At 44.3% G+C, this 23,639-nt stretch overlaps 1 protein-coding gene, 2 long non-coding RNA genes and 1 pseudogene across 3 annotated transcripts; 2 read left to right on the top strand and 2 right to left on the bottom strand.

Annotated features, from left to right (window-relative positions):
• Nucleotides 1-8,672: 8,672 nt before the first annotated feature.
• Nucleotides 8,673-9,578, bottom strand: LOC118476763 (uncharacterized). The gene is made up of 3 exons (XR_004857374.1): nucleotides 9,515-9,578; nucleotides 9,200-9,281; nucleotides 8,673-8,750 (listed from the first exon to the last, which is right to left on the bottom strand). It is a non-coding gene; the product is annotated as an uncharacterized lncRNA (long non-coding RNA).
• Nucleotides 9,579-10,165: 587 nt separating this feature from the next.
• LOC103651340 (uncharacterized) lies at nucleotides 10,166-10,517 on the bottom strand. The gene is made up of 3 exons (XR_564690.1): nucleotides 10,450-10,517; nucleotides 10,283-10,357; nucleotides 10,166-10,202 (listed from the first exon to the last, which is right to left on the bottom strand). It is a non-coding gene; the product is annotated as an uncharacterized lncRNA (long non-coding RNA).
• Nucleotides 10,518-14,003: 3,486 nt separating this feature from the next.
• LOC118471926 (65-kDa microtubule-associated protein 3-like) lies at nucleotides 14,004-19,319 on the top strand (annotated as a pseudogene).
• A 3,110-nt stretch (nucleotides 19,320-22,429) lies between these two features.
• On the top strand, nucleotides 22,430-23,280 carry LOC100274946 (DUF4228 domain protein). Its single transcript, NM_001149187.2, has one exon. It carries the CDS (start codon nucleotides 22,505-22,507, stop codon nucleotides 23,120-23,122), a length of 618 nt encoding a protein of 205 aa, NP_001142659.1. The 5' UTR covers nucleotides 22,430-22,504; the 3' UTR covers nucleotides 23,123-23,280.
• Nucleotides 23,281-23,639: the final 359 nt, after the last annotated feature.

Genomic DNA, 23,639 nt, shown 5'->3' with positions numbered 1-23,639 from the left:
TTGATCGGAAGCCGTAAATACGACTTGCCATGCCATAAACCGTCTCTATCTTCATCGCCTCCTCAAGAAGTCATATGAGCTACTCACTGGTAACAAACCTAATGTTTCTTACTTTCCTGTATTGGGGAGCAAATGCTACATCTTGGTAAAGAAAAGGTAGGCATTCAAAGTTTGCTCCCAAAGCCGTTGAAGGGTTTTTACTTGGTTATGACTCAAATATAAAGGCATATAGAGTCTTCAACAAATCTTCAGATTTAGTTGAAGTCTCTAGTGACGTTGTATTTGATGAGACTAATGGCTCTCCGAGAGAGCAAGTTGATCTTGATGACATAGATGAACATGAGGTTCCGACAGCCGCAATAAGGACTGTGGCGATAGGCAATGTGAGACCACAAGAACAACAAGTGCAAGATCAACCTTCTTCCTCAACAATGGTGCAGCCCCCAACTCAAGATGAGGAACAAGTACATCAAGACGATGGCATGGATCAAGGGGGAGCACAAGAACAGGAAGGAAGGGAGGAGGTGAGAGCACCTAGAGGGGGGTGAATAGGTGATCCTGTAAAAAAATAGCTCAACAAAACAAACTTTGTCTAATATTAAATTAGTGAGATAAAAAACCAAGTCCGAATGAAGAGAATGAGAGGAGAGAAATTCTTCACTTAATTGCTCTCATAAGGTGAGTATTAAACTTATAGCAATATTGTAAGTGAAGTAAAGTGCTAGAAACAGTAGAATCGCAATAACGTAAAGTAACTTAGACAAGTGACACATCGATTTTAGCCTGTGGTTTGGTCAAGCAAAAAATTCTCGCCTACTCCACTTTGTGGCGTCCTAATGGATGAGGGTGGCACTCAACCCCTCTCAAGTGATCCAATGATCAACTTGAGTACCACAGTTCTCTTTCTTATCACAAGCTTTTCCTGTTGTGAGGAATCTCCACAATTTGGAGTCTCTCACGCCTTACAGAGTTGATCTCAAATAAACCACAAGAGTAAGGGGGAGTAGAAATGCACACAGGAAACAAAATCAAAGCAACATACACACACATTGAAAGAGGAGCACAAGAGACAACACAACAGAATTACAGCTCAAACACTTGCTCAAATCTCAAACTATCAACCCAAAAGCATGGTCACAGTGTCTTAGTGTTGTAGGATGTTCAATGGATGATTGGTTTACTGATGGAGGCACCTAGGGCCCTCTTATATAGCCCCAAGGGCCAAAGGAGTCGTTGCTCCTTCATTAGGAAGGCTCTGATTGCCTTCTGCCCGTGGGTGGACCGGGCAGTCCAGTGCATCACCGGACAGTAAATAGTACGCAATTACCTTCCTTATTTGGTGAAGCCGACCGTTGCCAGCCTCTGGTCCCACAGCACACCAAACAGTCCGGTGCCGCTTGGTGACCGTTGGCCGGGCACACGTGGCACTCGCTGATCGCGCTGCCGACCGTTGGCCAGGCGCGCGACTAGCAGACTGGACAGTCCGGTGAACTATAGCCACGGCGCCCTGGCTTTTTCCTGAGAGCGTCCTGTTCACCGGGTGCGCCAGCCTGGCACCGGACACTGTCCGGCGCACACCGGACTGTGTCCGGTGCACCACAAGCTGGTGCAAGTTTGGTTACTCTTAGCCCAACTTCTCCAGTTAAATTTCTCTCATTTTGAGAAGTTTTCTAGCACTTAGTAGAACATAGTTAGTACCAAAAACAATTTTCTAAGTGCTAGAATCATACCTTTGTTTCTCCAGGATTGTGGAGTTTGCAATTTATCCTTACAATTCTCAATTTGTTTCTTATTTGACTCTGAGTTCATACTCACAATTGTATATAAGATCAAAGTGATGTGTTAGACACTTAATCACCAAAACACTTAGAAATGGCCGAAGGGCACATTTGCCTTTTAGGAGGAAGGAGTACCACATGCACCTCCAACCCAAGTCCGCACCAACATTCAAAGGGATCATCCGGTGGATCAAACCCTTGGTGACATTAGCAAGGGAGTTACAACTCATTCACGTATTGCAAATTTTTGTGAGCAATACTCTTTTGTTTCTTCTATTGAGCCTTTTAGGGTAGAAGAAGGCTTGCAGGATCCGGACTAGGTGTTGGCCATGCAAAAGGAGCTCAATAACTTCAAGCGAAATGAAGTATGGTGTCCAAGCACGTCCATAGAAAAAACGTTGTGGGCACCAAGTGGGTGTTCATAACAAACAAGATGAATACAGAGTGGTGACATGAAACAAGGCGAGACTTGTGGCAAAAGGTTATGCCTAATTTGTAGTTTTGGATTTTGAGGATACTTTTGCTCCTGTAGCTAGGCTTGAGTCTATTCATATATTGTTAGCCTATGCTGCTCACCATTCTTTAAAGCTCTATCAAATGGACGTGAAAAGCGCATTCCTCAATGGGTCAATTAAGGAGGAGTTGTACATGGAGAAACCCCTTGCCTTCGAGGATGATAGGTACCTGGCCATAATGTAACAGGCTCTCTAAGGCGCTCTATGGACTTAAGCAAGCCCTAAGAGCATGGTATGAATGCCTTAGAGATTTGCTTATTTCTAATGCTTTCAAGGTCGGGAAAGCTGATCCTACTCTTTTCACTAAGACTTTCAATGATGATTTCTTTAGTATGCCAAATATATGTCGATGACATAATATTTGGTTCTACCAATCAAAAGTCATGTGAAGAATTTAGCAGGGTGATGACACAGAAATTCGAGATGTCCATGATGGGCAAGTTGACTTATTTCCTCGGATTTCAAGTAAAGCAACTTAAGGAAGGGACATTCCTCTCTCAAACGAAGTACATCCAAGATATACTAAAGAAGTTTGGGATGAAGTACGCAAAGCCTGCTAAGACGCCAATGGGAACTGATGGACATTTGGATCTCAACGCGAGAGGTAAATCCGTAGATGAAAAGGTATATCGGTATATGATAGGATCCTTGCTTTATCTTTGTGCAAGTATACCGGACATTATCCTTTCAGTTTGCATATGTGCTAGATTTCATCCGGTCTCAAGGAATGTCACCTTGTGGCTGTGAAGCGTATTCTTAGATATTTAGTTCATACGCCTTACATCGGGCTTTGGTATCCTATGGTCTTCCTTTGACTTGATTGCATACTCAAAACTTCGACTATGTCGGGTGCAAGGTTGTTAGGAAGAGCACATCATGAACTTGTCTGTTTCTGGGAAGGTCCCTGGTGTCTTGAAGTTTCAAAGAAACAAACTTTCTGTTGATTCGTGACTTTGGCTACAATCTGAGCAAAAGTCCCACTCCTATGTGATAATGAGAGTGCAGTCCGCTTGGCAGATAATCCCATCGAACACAGTCACACTAAGCACATAGACATCCGACAAACCACTTTTTGAGAGATCACCAGCAAAGGGGAGACATCGATGTTTGTCATATTACACCAATCACCAGCTAGCCGATATCTTTACCAAGCCTTTATATGACCAAAAGATTTTGTAAGCTGCGTAGTGAGCTAAATGTCTTAGATTCGCAGAACTTGGATTGATCTAGAGCATATATGTCTTTTAATTGATCATGTCATTATAAGTTTAATTATGTATTTGTGGTGTTAAGTTGTAAAAACATTATCCCCGGACCTCACAAGTTCTTGTGCAAATGATGCATATGTAGGGGGGATATGCTACAACTTGCCCCTTCAAGACTAACATGATTTCTTGGTGTTTTTGGGTGTAGTCTCAAAGGTGAATGGAAAGGTAAATGGTGAACTTAAACAACGAACAAGGCTTCCACTGCATAACAGTATCATGTTCAAGTTGCCCTTGTTGTTCATTGCCTTCTTGCTTTAATTCACAATGTTTGGTGAGACAATGAGGTTTTGAGGCCACTAGTTTCTTTGTTTTGGTGTGTAATGCCAAAGGGGGAGAAATTAAAGGTCAAAACAACTGGATCAACTATGATTTCTGAATTTCAAAATTATTGTGCTAGTACTTGTCCTTTTGATCAAAACTCTCTTAATGCAAAACTACTCTCTTGTGGGAGAGAAATCTTGATTATGGGAAAAGGGGGAGTTTTTATGTTTGATCAAAACTAGTCTTGAAAAATATTTTGATTTGGTAAAACAAAGTGTTTTTGACATAAAAGTAAGAAAATGAAATGGTGTTGCGAAAATAAACCAAGTGGTGGCAAATGATCCAAATATGCCAAATCCAAGACTTATTATATTAGTGTTTCATTTGACTTCAATTTGCAAAAGTTGGGTCATATTTGGGTATGTTAGTATCTCTTTTGTTGCTTTTAGGTGTGTTGGCATAAATCACCAAAAATGGGGAGATTGAAAGGGAAATGTGCCCTTGGGCAATTTCTATTTGTTTTGGTGATTAAATGCTCAACATATCGTCTTAGACTAACATCTTGATGTATGAGCATAGGCACAAATATTTGAAAGGCAAATTGAGAAACATTGGGAAAAGTGCATATTGCAAATCCTATCACATTAAAGAAACAAGGTATGATTCTAGCACATGGTAAATTGTTTTAGTTGCTAACTATGTTTATCTAAGTGCTAGGTAACTTCTCAAGTCAAACCATTTTGGTGAAATGGTGTTTGGCTAAGATTAGCTAAACTTGTGCCAGTCTGGGTGCACCAGACTGTCCAGTGTGCACCGGACAGTGTCCGGTGCCCAGACTGTTCAGGCGGCCATACTGGCCGCTCTCAGGGAAAACTGGCAGGAGCGCTGGCTAAAATTCACCGGACAGTCCGATGAGCTAGGCGACTAGCAGCTTTGCCCGCACCAACGGTCGACACGCAATCAACGGTGGCCACGTGTCGGCCACGTCTGCTACGCCAACGGTCGAGATGCCCATCGGACAGTCCGGTGTGCACCAGACAGTCCATTGTGCTAGGTGACCGAAGGCTCTAACAGCTGACTCAACAATCAGCTCGACCGAAGATGGAAAGAAATCGACTATTGCTTAATGTCTGGTGCACCCACGAAGAGAAGGCAACCAGGGCCTTCTAAATGGAGTTCCAATGGCTCCTATGTTCCTTGGGGCCATAAAAGGACCCCTAAGCGCCATGGAGCATAACACAAGCACACTATGAGCAATCTACAACTAATAGACTCTGCGACCACGTTGTCGATTCATTAGATAGAGATTTGAGCACGTTCTTGAGCTGTAAACTCTGCTGTTTTGATTCTTGCACTATCTTCTTAATTGTGTGTGTATTGTTGCTATGATTGAGTTCTTGTGTATGTTTCTACTCCCTCTTTACTCCGGTTTTGATTAAGATCATTTGTGTAAGGCGTGAGATGCTCCAACTTGTGGAGATTCCTCACAACCGGGATTTAATATAAGGAAGAAAACCGTGGTACTCAAGTTGATCTTTGGATCACTCGAGAGGGGTTGAGTGCAACCCTTGACCGAAAGGAGGCCTACCATAACGTGGAGTAAGCATTGGCCGAACCACGGGATAAAATCGTCGTGTCTCTTGTCTATTTATTTTATTGCGATTGTTGGCTTCTCGAGTTCTCATATTCACTTGTATTATTGCTCCTAAGTTTGATACACATTTCAAGGGAGCAATCAAGTGAAAAGTTCTCCTCTCTCCATCTATACTCATAATAACTTGGTTTTAAGCTTTCATTAACACTCATTATAAACCAAGTTTGTGTTGTTTAGAGTTGATTTTGCAGGATCACCTATTCACCCCCTCTAGGTGCTCCCAGCCTCCTATTGCCTGAACCATGATAAACCTTGTGTCTTCTTGCATCACCCATCTGGACCGGAACACGCAAGACTTATTCACTAGTTGGTTAGGACCCTCGGGTCAGAACACCGACACTATACAATAAATTAAACTATCTATTTGTGCAACTAAAGATTTTACTAGATGTATTTCTATCTCTAGCATAGAGTTATGCAAACTAGGTTCTAATCCTATCAACTAGCCTTTCAAATGAGCTAGAAAGGTAAAACACATAACCAAGGTACAAAATAAATGTAAAAGGTAAATGGCAATAGAGATGTAAACTCCGGTTCGATGGCACTGGTACTTTATTAAGGTACCAACAAACTCCTACATTTTTGTTAGTCCTTGTTGGAGCCAATCGCAAGGATTCTCTTGCACGGGCTAGTTCTTGGTTGGGTAACTTTGTGATAGCCTCTGAGCATTAACCACACACAAGTGGGCGTTTGAAATGGCCTTTTTCGAACTACTCCCCATCGTATTCACTATCGAGCTTTTGATAAAAATAGCATGTGTCTCATTCCCTTTAATACACTAGTAGCACCCACACTACAAGATGCAATTGGTGTGATCACAAGACTATAAGCCCTCCCAGTACAAAAATAGTGTGCACAAGCACCAAGTGATAAAGAGGTATGCAAACATCACTAAACACTGTCCCACCTAGAGCAAGCGCTAAAGTGGTGGTCTAAATAAACTCAGCAATTTGCAAAGCACCTACACTAATCATTGAGTATAACACCATGCACTTGAGAGGGGAACTAGAGATGAGCCTCAACTCACACGTCTTTCTTAAGTTATACACACCTTAAAATGGCCGGACAAAGGGGTATAAACACCCCAACTCTCCAAGGTAGTTGTTGGACCATGCACAGGTTGATTGCATGACCATCAAATGGTCCAATGGGGGGTCATCTGACCAGTCTGATGCCTTATCTCGTAACTAGTCGTTAACTAATTGTTATTGATCGTTGGGCACCTCCATGGTAGTGCATACTTTGATGCATAACGCCGGACCAATCTGATACCCAATTTCCCTATGGAACCTCTCTATGAGCCATCAAACCTAGATGCTATGGTATGATGCTGCATTTATTCGCTTGGTTTGATGGGTCTTTGCGTGATGAATTGTGGTGGAAAATGGCCCGATGCACTGCCTTGTCGTCAGTCTAATGCTCCTATTGGTGTGATGAAATGGTAAATGCCTTTATGAAAGGGAAATGTGCCCTTGGGCTATCTCTATATTGTTTTGGTGATTAAATGCACAACACATTATGTTTAGACTAACATGATGTATGAGCAAAAAGTACATGAAGCAAATTGAGCTTGGAAGAGGACATAATGCAAATCTATATGGACCAAGTAAAAAGGTAAGTTCTGGACACTTAGTCAATTGTTTCGTGTGCTAATCATACTTGTCTAAGTGCCAGGGACTTTATGAAACCAAGTCAAAATGAGCAAAATAGAACAAGAATGAAAAATGAAAAAGTGTGGTAGACTGCGTAGCACCAGACAGTCCGGTGCCACCCACCGGACAGTCCGGTGCACAGTTCGGCCAACTGTCTGCTCTCGGGAATTCTAGCCTACATCGGCTATATATCACCGGACCGTCCGCGCGTTTTGATTATCATAACAATTTGAAGTACATATATGTTTGGTTTGGTTTTTGGCTTTGGTTCTTGTCCCAAAAAGCCAAAAGCCGAACCAGGAAGCAACTTTTTTCAAAAGTCGGTTTTTTCATAGTACAAAATTGAAAGCATATGTGGACCTACTTTTAGTAGCCTTTAGCTGGAACTATGTAAATATATATGAAATAACTTTTAGCGGTTTTTAGCAGTTTCCACCAGACGTTTTAGCTTTTTTATAGCTCATAGTCCATATCATCTTTCACAATCCACAATATCTTTTTAAGCCACATCCCAACTAAATAGACCCTAAACCATGTTATGTGAAGTTTTTTTAAGCATGTTGTTTATTTTCCTTTTTTGTGCTTGCTTCACGCAATAGTTTATCAACCTTAACCATAAATTAGTGCTCTATCTTAAAATATAGAGCTCAACTCATAAAGATCAGCTCCAACGGTGTCCTATTTTATAATTTTTTTATAAAAAATCTAGGACACAACATGAAGTGACCCAAATATATCATATCCTAGACTAGTGCTATATCCTTGTTTTCTACGTCATTCTCAACATTTTTTTCTAATAATGTAATTTACTTCTAAAATACGTGATTTTAGGGCTTAACTGTTGGAGCGCAAGTGCCCTAAACACTGTAAATGACATAGTATTTCTATATTTTGGGGCATTATTTTGAGTCATTTTGTTGGATATGATCTTAGGGGGTGTTTAGTTTCTAGAGAATAATTTTAGCACATTCAGTTTATTTTATTTTAGTCTATAATTTATCAAATACAGAAACTATTTTAGTCCCTCTATTTTTATTCTATTTACTCCTTAAATTACCAAATAAAGAACCTAAAATAGTGTTTTAGTTTGCGTGTTTGATAATTTAGGAACTAAAATAGAATAAATTGCATGAACTTAAAATTAGTCTCACTGACATGTTGACCCCGCTCGTCAGCACTTGGTATGATGGATCCACTTGGCAACCTGTCCTCTAACGCTGCCATCCAGTCCTTTTAATTCGAAACAGAGGCCTCCGGACAGGATTCCTCTCCGGATCCGGCCCAATTAAGGCGTTGTTTGATTGTTATAGATTGACTAGGTGAATGCCCGTGCGTTGCAACGGAAACATATAATAACACGATAACTTATGTATAAATGTGTGTTATAGCGTTATGAGAAAATGTTTTGTAATCTATTTGTGATCTTAGCCATACATAAATTTTGTTATTTTAATCAATTGAAAGATTCATTACTTGAACGTATAAGGAACTGATAGAGATCGAATTTGTTTCAACGATTAAGCTGAATTGAACCTTAATGCCATCATACCCAGTTAAGATATAGTTAACATCAAGGGATTCCAATCAACACAATGAACATCTCCACTGTGAGCTTTCTCAACCTGGAAATAAATAACTTTTAACATCATAGTCCATACTGCATTTACAAACTCCATATCCTGGAAAAAATCTAAAGGTACACCACCTTAGGAAAGAAATATAATGTCACCCTGTTTGGAACAAGTAAAAAACTGAACAAAATACTTTCGACCAATAAATCAGTCACGATCAATTTCCCAACATATTATATCAGTTAAGTTAATGAAAATGAACAGTCATTCAAGAAATAAAATTAGAAACACAATTATCATGCAACAAGTAAAGTATCTCAAGCCAATTTGATAAAATAAATAGCTCCATGTGATTGCAATGGTCTCATTAAAAACCAACAGCCCATCACCTATTTGAGTGAAGTTATATTATTACAAAAGAAGCCACATTGCATTCATGGACTCAATTTTGGCCAAAAACATAGTTTATCCAATTAGATATAGAACAAGATAATTGTCACCTTAACAGCTGGAGCAGTGCCAGTTCGAGCATCCCACAGAATAAGACAAGCATCATCACCCACACTACAAAACTCCTGCGCACTTCATCCCCAAATAAAAAACAATATAGGGTATTAATATAAATAAAAATAAGGCATGTGTCAACATAGACATTCATACAGAAGGCCGATGATCCTAGTTTAATTAACAATAACATCATTAAACAAATAGACATGTTTTAACAATGAATATCTAAAAAATTGGAGTATATGTCTGCTTATGTATATCCAATAGTTGTTTTGAAGGAAACCAGAAAAACAGAGAACAATGTTTACCTGGAAGGGTAGAACTGAACATCTTCAACTCTGCTATCATGTCCATGAAATATACCTCTAGGATCAACTTTAGGGCTCTCCTTTTCATTTGTTGTTTTAACAGACTGCTTGCTGTCAGATGCTCCAGGAGAAGATGAGGAATCCCCAAGGGCAGATATATGGTCTTGGATGCTCCACAAGACAACAGATTTGTCCTTTCCTATTTAAGTTTTGTATTTGAACAAAACACATGTTATTATTTATCAAAAGCACAGTAATCAATAACTTCTGAAAATGAACAGCTCCATTGAGCTGAAAAACAGAATTTTATAGCCCCAAAAGTTCAAACAAATCATCTTATGTCCAAACTGAACTTTACACATGGTTATTACATAGGCTGAGATGGTGTAGTGGTGACTAAGGTTCCACTCCAAATATTCTTCATGTGTCTTAAAGTTGCCATGGCATCCTAAGGGGAAGGACACTTGCCAATGCAATAAAGAAACATATTGCCATTGAATGGAAGTTAGGTGGACCCAAGTCTTGTGCTCGAGATGTTCAAACAAACTGGATAAATAGTTGACTCCAAAAATAGTACGAAAACACAAACATACAAGATGAAAATAGGCTAACCTTCTGATAGGACATATGGTTCTGCTGGACACATGGCAAGCGCAAATTCCACAATTTCCTTATGTCATGTTAATATCTGAACAAACAGTATATGCTAGTAAGCAATGTGCCAAAGAAGAGTATATCTAGCACACTGAACAAAACAATGAATCATACCAGATCAGGGCGAGACTCGCTTGCTCCTAGGACAGCATGTCTATTTGGTTGTGCTTCAACATCCCAAATAAGTACCTGGATGACAATGGGAAAAAGGTTGACATCATTCCAACTGTAACACATTATCCCTCACAAGAATTAAACATCATCATAAGATCTGAACATACATCTGGACTGTCAGTGTGAGTGGCTATGATCTTACTGTTCTATGGAAGTTCTCTGATTCTGTTAACCTGTTTGCAAGGTAAAGACATAAAATGCATCAACCATCCGGATTAACAAATTAGACAAAGTGTCATATAACTACAATTCAAATACGAAATCAAACTGAGGAACAAGATTAATGATGACAGGACCTTGCTTTTCGATTGTGCTTGATTGCGTCCATGTTTGTTCTTCCTCTTCAGATTCAGTATCTGATTCTTCACTCTTTTTAGTAGCAGTCTCCACGTCTTCCCTCTCTAGCATCTTCAGCCTTCGCACCTGAAATGCTTCCTAGGCCTTTTTGCCTGCTCATCTAAAAAAATCTAAGGACATGTGTTTTCACCACCTGGTAGCTGCGCTAGCTCAATGAATTCACTTGCTTCACTCGGGGATTCACCAAGATATGCTACATCATTATATTCTTGCTGCCACTTTCCTGAAGTTTAAGCGAAGTGAGGAAAAGAAGATGTTTAACTCCACCCAAGATGTAAAAACCTTTAAACAAGATTAACTCAGACAAACTTTATTGATGAATACCTGGACGTTTCATACCAAGCTTCAGAGCTGAAGACCTGGACCTTGATGACTATCCATCCATTGTTTCCCCTGTATATAGAAGACAATATAAGGAAATAAGCAGAGGAAGAACAATCAGTATGTTAGATTTGTATAACTAATGGAGCAGTTGACAATAGGAGCTTTGTAACCACCATATGCAGACAGACAAAAAGGGACATAAATTTGTACACTCTATTGATATCATAAATACGATGCAAAACCATCAAGCATAGCATTGATACAATGAAATATTTGTCTTGAAGACTATTTTCTGTTGTTAATTGTCCAATAGGTTCGTAAATCAGTTAAGAGGTTGCTCATTGTCGGATAGATTCTTAAATCAGCAAAGAGGTTGTAAATGGCAGAAAATTGTCACATATTTGAACAACCTTTTTGGTGCTACCAAACATTAATTCCAGAATTTGGTTGCGAGTTTCAGACACTAACACATTGTGGATGATAGGACATGATTGCTAGAATGTAACTGGTGTCGACAAACACAAACATATAAGATGAAAATAGGCTAACCTCCTGATAGGACATATGGTTCTGCTGGACACATGGCAAGCACAAATTCCACAATTTCCTTATGTCCTATTAATATCTGAACAAACAGTATATGCTAGTAAGTCATGTGCCAAAGAAGAGTATATCTAGCACACTGAACAAAACAATGAATCATACCAGATCAGGGCGAGACTCGCTTGCTCCTAGGACATGTCTATTTGGTTGTGCTTCAACATCCCAAATAAGTACCTGGATGACAATGGGAAAAATGTTGACATCATTCCAACTGTAACACATTATGCCTCACAAGAATTAAACATCATCATAAGGTCTGAACATACATCTGGACTGTTAGTGTGAGTGGCTATGATCTTACTGTTCTGTGGAAGTTCCCTGATTCTGTTAACCTGTTTGCAAGGTAAAGACATAAAATGCATCAAGGTTGAAAAAAAATTGAGCTTGAGGTTCACATTGCTTGAGGTTCTAATTCTGATCTCTCTTAAACTGAAAGGTAGAGATCCGGGCATTTATACATTAAAAAAGGGAAAAAATCATCCAATCCAGAAACCAAACAAGCTGAAACCTAAAACTAATAAAACCTTTTGGCGAATTTCTAGCCCAAGGTAGTTCTGACTCTTGCCAGAATTCTTCGCGTGCCAAATCAAGAACCTCCCACTCCCTGGACATCAAGATTCCCTAAGAACATCCTCCTTCAAGCAACCCATTGCTAGTATAAAATAAAATTAAATAAAAATAGCACTTGCGCACCGCAGCCGATGTCGACCATGAGGGGAAGCAAGGGGTCGTCAAACACCTCCTTCCACTCTGGCGGCCCTGTGGGTTCCTACGCATCGCAAAACAGAGCACAGATTAACGAAAAATACCAGTGCCTGTGCTCGCTTGGCAATCTTGAAAAAATGGGTGATGAATTAGGAGTGCTTTACCGAGAAGGATGAGCTGAGCGGGTTCATGTGCTGTCGTACGCGAATGTGATGGCCCCTCTGCGTACAGAGATGGATCAGCGGTAAGATTGGAATAGCACCGGGGGTACGGACGAAGAGAAGAAGGGTGACGACAGACGTTGGGGTACAGAGGCCGGAGGTTGAGGTCGGCGTACTCCTTGTCCACGGCGTCTGGTCTCTGCGCAAGGAACACCAGCCCCGGGACGAGAGAGGGCAGAGGGCGAAGGGGAGGCGGAGGAGGCGCCAGCACACTGTGGCCGCAGCCGTCCAAGCCATACAACACACGGTGGCGAAGGAGCCGAGCCAGAGGCGGGTGCGCTTGTTGGGCTCTCGGATCTCGGCCACCCACTTGCCCCACACCGCGATACTCGCACGCCGCGGTACTATGGTCGTCCTTCCCCCGCGTCGGGCCCTTCTTCCACGCGCGCTTGCGGGCGTAGCACGGGCGTGGACACCGGGACGCGGAATCGCGGATTCGATGCAGGACGCAGAATCGCGCTCACCCTCACGCCAAATGCCGGAGACGGCGGCCTAGGGCCTGGCCCCCAGGGCGAGGCTGCGTGCCCACGAGCAGGAGGGAGCTTTGGAGCTGGGCGAGGCCGGAGGGGCGGACCACGGACGGATCTGGGCGAGGAGGCGGCGTGCTAGACCACCGGAGGCCGGAGGGAGCTACAGCTGCTGTAGGGAGGTGGGTCAGGGCAGGAGCCGTGGCGTGCGGCGCCGTAGCGGCCAATTTCGGGAGGCAAGTGCGGTAATGGAGGGTTTCCTAGGATTGCGCGAGGGGGAGCACGGACGCGGGGCGATGGTTGATTCCTGTGATTGCGCCTATGGAAGGTTGCCGAAGGAAGGTGCGCGAGGGGCGATGATGGCGGGCGGCTGGAGCACGACGCACAGGGCGATGATTCCTGGGATTGCGCGATGGGGATGACGGGCAGAACCACGGTGCACTTGTGGACGCCTACAATAAGGTCTTATAGAGTAGTAATAGATGGGTTGAAACGATTACTAACCAGATTGCTTCTCTAATTTATATAAAATTTGATTAGCTGAAACGATTTCAGGTGCAATTCAGTACAAACGAACAAGGTCTAAGGCTGTCCGCAGTGATGACTCTAAAGCATACGCTACCCGCCGTATGCAGTAAATGAAACGCTGCAGTGGCGCACGCTACGAGCGACGGTAAATATAGGGTGGGCTTCAGAAACGCTATTTGCAGGGTATACAAGGCTCCAACTGCAAACGTACGGGCACATGCAAAGGGCACAGCTGGTGCAGTACGGGCACATGCAAAGGGCGCAGCTGGCGCAATAGATCTGCACAGCAAACGGAGTAAAGTAAAAGAAAATAATATAATATATGGTAGTTGATATAGAGTTGATATATAGAGTAAATATGACCGCGGAAGATTGTGATATAGAGTAGATAATATTGCTGAATAGGATAGAATATTTTTTTGGAGTACGAATTTAGGGTAGCATGAGTGCGGATAGCCTAAAGCATTGCCGTTAACGGCTCTCTGCCGCTGTCCCAGACTTCCCAAATCTACTCCACCATTGTTGCCTCTCCCGACGCCCCTCCCTACCCTACTTCAAAACATTTCAAACCACTCTACGCGACTACGCCTCCTTCCTCTCCTCACCCCCTCCCCCTCCACTCGCTCGCCACTGAGGCGCCTGACCAGTGATCGTACCATCTCCCCTCGACCACAGTCCACCGCCCGTCACCGCCCCGCCCCGCCCGCTCGACGAGGCCGCGGCCGCCGCGCCGGGTGGTGAAGAGGTGAGTATCCTACTTGCGATTCTCCCGGGGTTTGGATCCGGTCGCTCGCGGCATAGCATGCATTCTCCGCTGAGGGGAAGCCCTAGGTTTCGAGAGGTGGGTGCGTTGGGGTGTTGTCTCATCTTCCTGTTTAGCGCCGTGGAACTGTTTCTCTGGGGTACGTGGTCTACTAGTGCGCGCGCGGGGGTATGTGTGTGTTGTCGCGAAGTTGCGTTTGATCTGTGGAATCACGTCTGTAGGGTGCTGCTATGAGTAGCGCTGTGAAGGACCAACTGCAGCAGATGTCGACGACGTACGATTCTCTCCTGTTGGAGCTCAACGTGAGTCCTCTCTCTCTCTCTCTCTCTCTCTCTCTCTCTAATTCCACAGTTTTTCGTATGTCTTTTTGTTGGTTCTGCCGTTCGGCGCGCCCGGTGCGCGATGAATTCAGGTATTTTCCCCTGGTTTGTGTCAGATGATTTGGGATGAGGTCGGTGAGCCCGACATGGCGAGGGACCGGATGCTGCTGGAGCTCGAGCAGGAATGGCTCGACGTCTACAGGAGGAAGGTCGACCAGGCCAATCGGTGCAGGGCCCAGTTGCGGCAGGCCATTGCGGATGCAGAGGCCGAGCTCGCTGGCATCTGCTCGGCCATGAGCGAGCCACCGATACATGTTAGACAGGTTAGTTTCTGTGCTTTGAAGTACCAATGTACCGTATACCATGAAAGAAACAAATAAGAGTAAGGGCTCGTTTGGCAGAACTATGCTCCATGATTTTCTAGCTCCGAGAGATAATTCTCCAATAGAGTGATTTCAAATGATTCTAAAGTAGAAGTGAATCTATTTGACAAAAACTGTTTGACAAATTGTACGCGAAGTGATTACTGATGGGTTGGAGTGTGGGGAGCAGGTTGTGAGTAGCGGGAAACAAGATTTTTTAGCTTCCACTCTCTAGTACAAAATGGTTACTAGATTCACTTCACTCCCACTATGGAGCAACTCAATTTTAGTCATTTGGCTTCCTAGAAGTAATTCTCGCTAGGAGCAGAACCATGGGAGCTCTGCCAAACGCCCCTAAAGTGCACTTCCGCTCCTTAAAGTTATCTGATCCATAAATTTTTAAAATATATCTTTTAAAGGTCTAATATCTGTTTGGGTCTCTATTACGTTCTAACAGGCTGTTATAGCCCACATATCAATTGTTGTGGTTTATTGGACCCATCCATGCTTCTCTTTTCTTCTTAGACGATTTACATGTGGGCCACAACAACCCATTAAGACATAATAGAGACCCGAATAGAGATTAAATTTTTATGAACCGGGTTGAAGGACCGAAAGTACACTTTACCCAAACAAATAACATTTGAATACTACTGCAATATTGCAGAAGGATATTCTACGTAATTTTCTGTCATGATCTCTCTTATTGACATTGCAACTTTTAGGGTTGTTATAGTCTGGTGCCTATCATTTACAGCACTCTCTAAAAAATTCCGTTCTCCGTTCTCTATATTTGTTTCATCTTCAATAACGTCCTCTAAATTTTATCCTTTATATCTCATCTTTTTTAATCTCTACTCTCTCTGCTTTATTGGTCACATTTAGTACGACATTAACCAAAATATAATAAAAAATGGACACGACGTGAGCTAGTGTCAGCCAAAAGGAACAACAGTACAACACGTACGTTTACCGGACGCACAGTACACCTCTACATCTAGTGGCTGCCATAGACGTCCGCTATTTTAGAGGACACGGTAGCTGACCTTGTTGGAGACCTCATGGACAACAAGAAACACTAAATACACGCTACCGGCTTCTTTAGCGTGTGCTATTGGAGTAGTTGAACAAATTGTCCCGTATTGAAGTCGGGAGAACTGCATGCCTTCTGCTTCAAAGACCGAATGTTTCAGTTGAGTCCGTCAATAATTTGTTTTCTTTTAAATGACAGTCAAATCAGAAGTTACATGGTTTAAGGGAGGAATTGAATGCGATTGTCCCATACTTGGAGGAGATGAGAAAGAAGAAAGTTGAAAGATGGGACCAATTTGTTGATGTCATAGAGCAAATTAAGAAGGTTGCATCTGAAATCAGGCCTTCAGATTTTGTACCCTTCATAATTCCTGTGGATCAGTCTGATCTGTCATTAAGAAAGCTGGATGAGCTAACGAAAGAGCTACAATCCCTTCAGAAGGAGAAGGTCGGCATCACTTGTTCCAATCTGCTTTATTGTCCAATGAGTATTACTCCCAATGTCTATTATTTTCCTTAACAGCTCATGCAAGTCTAAATGTCATTGTTTGTGGCTGTTTTTGAAAGAGTGATCGGCTGAAGCAAGTGATGGAACATCTTAGCACTTTGCATTTGTTATGCGAGGTGCTTGGTGTAGATTTCAAACAAACGGTATACGAGGTGCACCCTAGCCTGGGTGAGGCTGATGGATCAAAGAACCTAAGCAACAGTACAATTGAGAGACTTGCATCAGCTGTAAACAGATTGCGTGAATTGAAAGTCCAGAGGATGCAAAAGGTTAGCACTCTTTATATCACTTCAGGAATGCCAATGGTTCAGCGGAGTCAACTGTAATTGTTTTCATTATTCAGCACATTCACTAGTGTCAAATTTCGATCGTTCAGCAGAGGCAACCCTCAATTGTTTTCACTATTCAGTGTCTTTAACATTGTTAATATGAAACTCTGAATGTCACAGCTTCAAGATTTGGCATCTAGCATGCTTGAACTTTGGAATCTCATGGATACACCGCTTGAAGAGCAGCAGATGTTCCAGAATTTAACGTGCAATATTGCTGCTTCAGAACATGAAATAACTGGGCCTAACACCCTCTCTACTGACTTCCTCAGCTACGTGAGTTGCATTGTTCTTTAGATATTGCTACTACCACTGTTGGTACGTTTTTCTATATTTGAGGTAGGAATGTTCTGAGAATATATCTTGATCCAAAATGTAGGTGGAATCTGAAGTTTTAAGACTTGAACAGCTTAAAGCGAGCAAGATGAAAGACCTCGTTCTTAAAAAGAAGACAGAACTGGAAGATCATAGGAGACGTGCTCATTTGATTGGTGAGGAAGGTTATGCAGCCGAATTTAGCGATGAGGCTATTGAGGCAGGTAAGGACCATATCCTGGGTTGTTAACTTGTGTCCATTAAAATGTATTGCAGACCAGAAAAAATATGGGAACATGAGAGCGATCTCACCTTCACCTTCTCCTACAGGAGCTGTCGATCCTGCGCTGGTGCTGGAACAAATTGAGGCTCACATTGCCACAGTGAAAGAGGAAGCTTTTAGCCGTAAGGATATTCTTGAGAAGGTTGAAAGATGGCTGAATGCATGTGAGGAGGAAGCTTGGCTGGAAGATTATAACAAAGTAGCAACGCTGGTCAACTTTATCTGCAGATCTCTGTTCTGTTTTTTGTTTACTGGATAGTAATAATTCCTTGAACATGACATGTATAGGACGACAATCGTTATAATGCCGGGAGGGGGGGCCCACTTGACACTCAAAAGGGCTGAGAAAGCTCGTATTTTGGTTAACAAGATCCCAGGTAATGTTACTGTTTTAGAGCTTTCACCGATTATGTTCTGTTCATAGAATGTTATTCTATCATAGATGCAGCCAATTTACCATTTCCATTCCTGAAGCGTAGGACTGGTAGATGTTTTGACCACAAAAATTGTAGCTTGGGAGACAGAAAGAGGAAAGGAGTTCACATATGATGGTGTAAGTTTTCTTATCCCTGTACTATTGGATGTTTAATTCCTTTTGGATATTTAATATTTTGCTAAAATGTATTTCATGTGATATTTTTCAGGTCCGCCTGCGGTCAATGCTTGAAGACTACATAATCATTCGCCAGGAGAAAGAGCTAGAGAAGAAGAGGCAAAGGGTATTATTTCCGTGCACAGTATTTCTACATTGCATAAACCTTCAGTTTTAACTGGAGTTAATAGGTTGTAGTACCTTATTCTGATTTGCAGGATCAGAAGAAGATCCAGGATCAACTCAAAGCTGAGCAGGAAGCGCTGTATGGATCAAAACCAAGTCCATCTAAGACTCAAAGCACGAAGAAGGTGCCTAGACAATCCATGGGTGGTGCGAACCGAAGACTGTCTCTTGGTGGAGCCACAACGCAAGCCCCCAAAACAGATATAATGCACTCCAAGACAGCTCGTGCTGCGAAGAAGGCTGAAGATTTGGGCGCTTTATCTCCTAGTAAGCTTCCTTTTTCTCCATTCATCTACATATCTATTGCAATTTCTTTTCCATTCGTCTGCTAGTAAACTTCCTTTGACTTGCGTACAATTCTGATCGAACCTCACTTTCAGGTAGCAGAGGCTTGGACATTGCCGGTCTTCCCATCAAGAAACTATCTTTCAACGCAAGCACTCTGCGAGAGGCAGAAACACCACGCAAGCCTTTTGCCCAGATCATGCCAGGAAACAATGTCTCGTCGATGCCTGCGCGGCCCATCTCCAACGACACAGAGGAAGAGAACAAAACCCCCAAAACATTTGCAGGGCTCAATCCAAAAACGCCGGTGACAGTGACGGCTCCTATGCAGTTGGCGGTGACACCAGCTGTGGCCAACAAGGTCATAGCCACTCCTGCAACCCTTTTCCAGGAGAAGGCAGAGTCGCCAGCGCTGCCTGGGGACATCGAGTACTCGTTCGAAGAGAGGCGACTCGCCGTTTACCTGGCCAGGCAAGTGGCATTTTTTGTTCATTCACCTTCTCCCAGTTGCGCTAATACCCAGCTATTACTTAGTTGAAAGCTGAGCTGACTGCGATTTCTCGGCAGAGGCCAATGTTACCTGTTGGTCGATACTCGATAGTAGTGGGCCTCGGTCTTACTTTGCACTACTATTCATTCATAGCCATATTGCTACTAGCCAGTAAAGGGAGTTTTTAGTCTTGAGAGCTTGTGGTCTGCATCGTAAGTTGTATAGCTTTATACGGTGCATCGTCGATGACCTGTTATTGTTATTATATGGTTTATTACTGTTATCCAAATATCTTGTCTCATGTTAAGTTCCTCATCGTAAATCTTTAGGATAATCTGATTTGATCGCCAGGAATAATCGTCATCCTGGAATCTGTCGTAGTGTGGGTGTGTTCAATCTTTCAGAGCTGCAGTGTCTGCTGCGGTGTGCCCGATATCAATAAGCATCAAGCACCTTTTGCAAGAGGCCAGAGCAGCACAGAAATACAGAATTACTATAACGTCAGTGTGGTCCAAGTCGGGTTTAAAAGGCTATGATAATGGCATTGACCTATGCTTCCGTATAATAGGTACCCATGCACGAACGAGCTCGGTGTCAAACTATTTGCCAAGTACAGTAGTTGTGATTTGACGGTTGTCCTGGCACAAAGCACATCACGCATGATGCACGAACGACCTGGTGCGCTGGCCACGGACTTGCTAGCCGTTGCCCGGCCCAAATACCGTCCGATCCACCGCCGTGTCTGTCTGTCATCTCATCCCCCAAGTCGAACACTAGCAGTGGCGAGTAGTGACTAGTGTGCAGAGATGACCAGTCATCAGTGCGCTCTATCTTTCGGTAATAACCCAACGTCGACGACCAGCCATTCCTGCTAACGACGGTGCCGGCTGGACACCGCGCACCCCATGAGAGGCACAACTCAGCCACGCCGGGGCCCCGGCCGCCCCCGTGGAGTCCACACGCGCATAATTCAGACGCACACTCATGTGCTCGGCCCGGTTTATTCGCTAGCTCTAGCGCAAGTCGCAACTTGCCGCCGGCACAGCGAGGTGCGAGCCCGCGCGCAGCAGCTTCGCGGCAGCTTCGCCCGCGACATTTCTCGTTACGTTGCGGTTGGATCACGTCATGTTCAGATGCTCCGATGCGCAGGCAGGAGTCGGGTCAAGATGCTATTCATGAGTCGCGACTCGCGAGTCATGCGAGCTGCACGCAGTTGAGGCAGCATCCTCGAGCTCGTAGCTGGTTTCACACTTGACTGTCACTGTCAGCTAGCCCTTTCCATTTACAGTACGTGCTGCAAGCTGTGCCTGGAATATGAAGGGGGGAAACATGGAAGTCCTGTCCTGAACGGGAAAAGGCGAGGTGAATGGCCTGCCTGGCCTGGCCAGCTCGTCGTGCGTGCTGCTTACTCAAAGCTGACGGACGGACGGACTCAACCGTGTACGTACGGGACTCCGGGTCCACCGTCGTCCGTTCGCCCAAATCTAGCGCGTCAAAGGTTGGGAATGAACACCCGATCTGATCGCGAAACGAGTGAGACAATGCTTAGGAACATAGGACTCTCAAGCACCTACACGCGCGCCCTGTTCTGTTCAGTAGATATAACTTTTATAAGTCATCTGTAGCCAAAATAAGGTAAAGCTAAAGCCAAATAACATGCTATTTTTCAAGCCACGTTTCTTGGATAACACTCATTTCTATTAGAGCACGGAAGCTATGCCATACCGACTTTTATTTTAACCCTGCTATCTGTGTAGTATCTTTGATAAACGGGTTTTTACCGATTCCAGTTCCGGTTTATTTTGATTTGGTTACGTTTTTTTGCCTCTCCATTAAATTTGTCCAGGCCTTACCCAAAATCTCTCGAAAGCGTGTGGAGAGCGGCGCTCGAGAACAAATTCTGGCGTGTGTAGTACAGGAGATGTGTAGGGATATATACGCGACGACTGTGAATTGCGATGAAGGCCATTGTTTCTGCTTCTGGTCTTGCCTCTAGCGAAGTGATGCAAGCGCCCGTGCATTTCTGTTATCTTTACTCTTTACTCATTTAAAGTAGCATGACGTCCGTGTGAAGCGCGTAGGTGTTCATCTCTCCCTTTTCTCGCGTACCAATAAACCGTTACATTACAAATACACTACGGGCCCATTTGTTTCCCTTTATTTTGAGGAATTGAAATTTAACTAATGCAATAGGCTATTTTTTAGAATGTGACATTCCACAGCTTTCCAAAATATATATATAAGTCTATCTCAAATTCATGGAAGCGAAAGATGAAAATTAATTCTATAATTTACATGTTACTTCTCTAATGTATAATTTATAACACTCTTCTACTTGTTTTTTCCATAACATAAATATAGTGTATAACTATCTATCTGATATGATTTAGGATAACATAAAAATACATTACATAAATAAATATATTAACTCAATTAATTTTGTCTAAATTATAATTATTAGAGTAGAATTCAATTCCAACGAAACAAACGAGACCTACAAGAAATTATTTAAACTCAACATAACAGAAACACACGCATATCGGAGCGTTCCATATAATACCATCTTACTATCTAAAGGACAACGATTAATCGAATGAACTATAAAAAGATATTAGATTCCTTTTGAACTCATACGTTTCTCGGCTTTTTAGCTAAAATAAATTATAACATTTGTTTATATCAGTTTAATATATGATATTATGACTATATCTTCACTTTAATATTAAATTTGTTTTATAGATATCAAATACTAGAGTGTATGCGGTCCATTTATATTTGCGTGACTACAGGCAGGCAGGTAGCAAGTAGCATGTTCCACCCAGGCTTCCAGCTTTCAGGTGCCCGGAGCTCCGGACCGGCTGGCAAACACGAAAAGACGAAGGAACAATTCTGAACGCAGCACGTCCTTGTCCGGGACCGGAAGTCCACGCTGCGTCGTCGCGCTCGCGCCACCGGAAAAGGGGGAAGCAGCCATGGCGCCCATTGGATTTCTAGCGCCAACCCCAAACCCAAAGGCCAAAGCGACTAGCCCAACCTGACTCGACCCGGACCGGACCCCCGGTGGCACGCTTGGTCGGTCGGCCCCACGCGCAATTCCACCTCGACGGCGACCTGAGCCCACCCACCTGGCCACCACCCGGCACGGCGACACCCCCTCCCCCTCGACTCGACTCGACTCCAACTTTTTTTTGGTTGTCCGTCCCTCTCGCACGCATCGCACCCCCACAGGCCCGTCCCATCACCACCGCCGTCACCGTCCCAGCTCACTTCCGTCACACGCGTTTCCGCAAAGCAACACAGGCGGCCAGGCAGCAGATCGAGCACCATCAGCCATCCGATCGCAACCGCTCTCTCTCTCTCTCTGCGTCCGACGACACGGTTCACCTATATAATAACATCGCCCACCGTAACACATCCGAACGCACGCAATCTCGCAGCAAACCGCCGGGCCCCTCGCGCGCACACACCTCAGCTCCCTCGTACCGGGGCTCCATGGGCAACTTCGCATCGTGCACGCTGGCGAGGACGGCCGGGGCCGGGAGGGCCAGCGGCTCGACCGTCGTGCTCCCGGACGGGCGGGTGCGGCAGGTGGCCCTCCCGGCCACGGCGGCCGAGCTGATGCTCGACGCGCCGGGCCATTTCCTGGCGGACGCGCGGGCGCTGCGGCCCGGGCGGCGGATCGAGGCGCTCGCGGCGGACGAGGGCCTCGTGCGCGGGGCGCTGTACGCCGTGCTCCCCATGAAGCGCCTGGGCGCCCCCGTGGCGCCCGCCGACGTGGCGCGCCTGGCGGCCGCGGTGGTGGCCAGCGGGGAGAAGGCGCGGGCCACGAGGGGGAGGACGCGGCCGGTGTCGTCCCCCGCCGCCACGGCCAAGGTCGCCGCCGTCTTCGTCGCGCCGCCCGAGACGCTCGAGGCCGCGGCCCTTGAGCTCCAGGAGACGGACGCGTCCAAGCCGAGGGCCCCGAGGCTGGAGGAGATGGCCGTCGACGACGCAGCGGCCGCGGCCGAGATCGAGGAGCTCAAGCAACGCCTCAGCGGCGGCGGGCGGCGGTCCAGGCGGCCCACGCTGGAGACCATTCAGGAGGAGAGCTACGTGCCAGCGAGATGCTGACGATGCCAGTCAATAATGGCCAAAGCCAACCAAACAGAGAGATGGCAAAGGCTGTTTCTCTGATAGCCTCATTTTAGTTGCGTACCGTAGGTGTGTTCGCCCCCTTCTCTATTCGTACTCACCTTGTGTAAATAGCACTACTTCCTTTTTTTTCCCCTTTGGTGCTGTCTCATTTTCCATTTATTTTTGGAGAGAGAGGAAACGGACTGGATCAATATAATTTTGAAAAAGCGGTAAACATAAACGAAGGGGATTTCACAGTTTCAGTTACCATCACCAATGCAGTTGCGATCCATTTGCTGTTTCAGTAGCTGCTGTCATGCACATAGAATTGGTTGAAGACTAGTTATTACGGCGCCTTTATACAAAAATCGACACACAGCACAACAAGCAGCCCATAACATGTGACAGTAACTATCTCTGGTTTCAAAATCTTCATCGTGTTTATCTCTGGGAAATTCTGTGACTACAACTCAAGTACAGCTATATGTATGCATCTAAAGCTTCCGTACATTTT

This window comes from Zea mays, chromosome 3, assembly GCF_902167145.1.
Source record: "Zea mays cultivar B73 chromosome 3, Zm-B73-REFERENCE-NAM-5.0, whole genome shotgun sequence".
In the NCBI taxonomy this organism is placed as follows: Eukaryota; Viridiplantae; Streptophyta; class Magnoliopsida; order Poales; family Poaceae; genus Zea; species Zea mays.
This window is presented reverse-complemented; position numbering and strand designations above follow the sequence as displayed.